This window comes from Oryzias latipes, chromosome 17, assembly GCF_053564925.1.
Source record: "Oryzias latipes strain Hd-rR chromosome 17, Olatipes_Hd-rR_3.1".
Taxonomy (NCBI): Eukaryota; Metazoa; Chordata; class Actinopteri; order Beloniformes; family Adrianichthyidae; genus Oryzias; species Oryzias latipes.
The window spans coordinates 14304303-14308009 of NC_136253.1; the positions used below are offsets into that span (position 1 = coordinate 14304303).

The 3707-nt window shown below is 37.2% G+C and overlaps 1 gene segment (V, D, J or C); it reads right to left on the reverse strand.

The window, feature by feature from the left end:
* Positions 1–949: 949 nt before the first annotated feature.
* LOC144986778 (Ig lambda chain C region-like) lies at positions 950–1914 on the reverse strand (the record flags this gene model as incomplete). The annotated part of the segment is given in 2 exon segments: positions 950–1440; positions 1572–1914. Coding segments are annotated over 2 exon segments (573 nt in total), but the record flags the coding sequence as incomplete, so codon positions are not given.
* Between the last annotated feature and the right edge of the window lie 1793 nt (positions 1915–3707).

Consider the following 3707-nt stretch of genomic DNA (forward strand, 5'->3'; position numbering starts at 1 on the left):
GGATCTGCATTTGGAAACATTCCACAAACCTCTTATAGCATTATTATACCCAGAATATTATACCCAGAAAACTTATGACGTTAACTGTAGGAACTAATTAAATCCAATATTATAGAACTTCTAACCAAAACTAGCTTAACTTGTTAACTGAGCAGAAAATGTCCACACCAAAAAACAAACAGATTTTACCCTAAACAAACAGAAAAATTGTCTCACTGCTCTCATGGACGCACACTTAAGCTTAGAAACCCAAACTGCTCTTTCAAATATTGTGTTTGCTGCTCTGTTTACTTCTGTTTACAATTTAGAATTGGATTTATTCAAACAACGACGGCGCCCTCTAGAGTTGAACTTCAGAAAAACGCCTCAGTCCTCTTAAGAACAGCATTAATAATGTTAAGTTTCAAACAACTTTAGTTGTTGTCTATTTTTAGATTTTCTTTCTTCTGGTTCATGATTTTTTGTTTTTATCCTCTCCATCTTCCCCTCTTTACCCTCTCTCCTCTACCCATGATTAGAGACAATGGAAGTGATGATTCATTTAAAGCTCTGAATTCAGAATCCTCATGAAGAAATAAAATATGAATACACATATTTTGGGATTTGGGATTCTATATTTACTGAAACCAATGTCTAAAACAGAAAACAGGAGAATATTTGTCATAATCAGAAACACAAAAATGATGTTTGTGTATTTCTTTTGTGTTTGTTTTCAATTGTGTAGCCAGAGTTCAGGGTGTGAAGGCTGCAGAGCACAAACACACACATCTGCAGGCAGTTTGATTGTCTGTCAGCAGCATTTCCTGTAATCCAAACCACTGAGAGCAGATTCATATCTGCTGCTGTTCACTCATCAACCTCCCTCCTCTCTGCTCTCTGTCTTTATTCTGCTGCATGGAAACTTTTGATTTGTTGATGTTCTTGAAAGAATCACAAACTTACAGTTAAATGTCTTCAAACAAGAAAATTGTCTTTGAGTTTATTGAGAATATTGTTGCAAATAAAATGTAAGAATATGGATCAATGTGTATAAACAGAAAATGTAAATGAAAAAGCAGAAAACTGCAAAGTTCCATCTCTACAACACAGCTGACATAGTTTGATGAAGGATCTACAGCAAGTCATGAAGAATATTTGAGAACTGTGATCAAAGTGATGAATGAGATGAAAGGAGGAGATTTGATGGAGAGAAAAGACGAGCAGAAAACAGTCATTCAGCATGTCTGGAGTTGGTGGATGCTCCCTTGTTTCTGAGGATCATCAGCAGAGAGAGTCCACAGCAGTACACCAGACTCTTCACTATCAGCACTGAGTACAGCAGGCAGAGCAGCTTCACCCTGCACTCAGACTGGAAGGACAGCTTCACCAGGTCCAGAGGAGGAACAGAGGCTGTTCCCTCTGCTGGAATTCTGGAAGATGCTGGATGGGATGTTGGAGCTGCTGGATGGGATGTTGGAGCTGCTGTGGAACCTGCAGCTGGAAGTGCAGGAACCTCTGAAACAGAGAAAGAGTCAGAAAGAGTCAGCATGAAGCTGAATCTCTGTTGAACACAGTCACCAAGCCTTCATTACCTTGTTGTGTTTGGGCCTCCACTGTGCCCCCCTCATGTTTGACGGAGCAGATGTATTTATAGGAGCTGTCCTCTTGCTGATGGAGCAGCAGGATGGAGGCGCTGCGTCCCGACTCTCTGAGATCCAGCTGCTCTTCAGAGGTCAGGTCCTCCAGTGGTCCGTTGTTCTTCTGTCTTTTCCAGGAGAACTGGACCACAGGAGGAAACATGGCTGAGGCCAGACACAGCAGGGAGCTGCTCCCCTCCACATGGACTCTGGATGCTGCTGGGTACACGCTCACCACGGGCTTCACTACGGACTCATCTGAAGTTTGACAGCAGCAACAAGCAGCACAGACACACACTCACACAGTCAACAGCAGCTTCCAGAAGTGCATTCAGTCTGATCCTGGAAACTCCATGAACTCTGATCACTAAACTCCTCATCAATGCAGCACAAAGTTCACTTCACTCACTGGATTCAGCTTCACATCAAACCGTCATCAGGAGACACGACGGCTGCAAATCATTTCTACACTCAGACTAACTCATTTGGAAGAAAAACATCTTTAGAAATTTGTAAATTAAACATTAAATATGTGATTAAAATATTAAATATGCTGAATTGAAATACGCATTTTTTATCTAATTTACCAAAAGATTTATCTTATCGTTTTATGATAACATTTCTAGATTTTTTAACACTTACACAATCATACTTTTTACAGAAAATTGTTCACATTATCACAAAAATCAGAACACATTTATTTTTACTTTAAACTATTTTTAGATTTTTGAAAATATTCAAGAACGAAAAGGACCTTAAAGACACCAAAAAACATGTTAAGTTAAGCAAATAAATCCTTTAATCTTTCATTAATGACTTTTTAAATTCTAGATATTTTAGAGAAAAGAAACAAGTTATAAACAATAATTGATCTGAGAAAAGTATTTTGTTTTTTTATGATAATTACTTCAATTATGTAAAGTGCTTTAACCCTTGTGCTATCTTAGATGACCCCACCCTTACATTGACGTGTTCTTCCTACCATGACAAAGGTGGATAAAGGTGGAAAGATTTCATGTAATCCATGGACACCAGTGAAGATCACAAATCATTGAAGAAAAAAGGTTCAGAGCACTGTCTAGTGGGTCTAGATGACCCAACTCCCAACGTTAAAGTGCCTAGGATAGCACAAGGGTTAAATGTTTTCAATTTTTTTTACATTTATGTAATACATTTATATATAAAGCATTATTTTGATTTTATTTAACTTAGTTAAAATTCAAGAACCATTTTTACAACATTTTTGTGAATTTTTATCGATCAATCAATCAAACTTTATGTATGATATAGCGCTTCTCATGCAGTTGCGCAGCTCGAAGCGCTTTAACATTAAATTTAAACATCTATTCTAATCATAAACACTCAAAAATAAATTATGAAAAGTGCTTTGAATCATTCAAATTTATGTATAATTTATAATTTCAATTTAGTTTAAACAACTTCAAAGTCATGATCAATTTAAACAACTTTTTTGTGAATCATTATCTACTTTAAAATGATCGTATTCCTCCGTTTTGTTTCCAAACTTCAGTTCAATTCAGTTAAAGCTCAGATCTGATCTTGTTCTCAGAAACCAGCAGATGTTCCAGAATCAGTGAGACCATCAAACTCTAAATATTTGGAACATCACTCAGATTTGCAGAAATCAAGAATCAGTTTAGTTGTTCAGTGAGATTTCAACATGTTTGCAGAAATGATTCAGCTTTTCTTCTGGAACAATGGCTGCTTGATGAATTCTCTGCTAATGATGAACAAACTAACATGTGAAGCTGAAGCAGCAGAAACTGACTTGAAACACATTTTCTACAATCAAACAGCTGAAGGAGCAGAAATGGTTCTTCTTACCCGTTACAAACAGTCCAGTTCCAGATCCAAAGATGCCGACCCACACAGTGAGAAAGTGTGTTACAAAAACCTGTGTGCTGTTAAAGTGTCATCTGAGTGAATCAGGATCATATTTCAGCTCCATGATGAGTTTCTCTAATGTTCAGATCAACATGACTGTCTCTGTCTGCAGTGGAGGAACTTGGTGAACTGCTGTGTGAAATGAGAGAAGAAAATGACAAATATTCCTGCAGTTATTAGATGAAA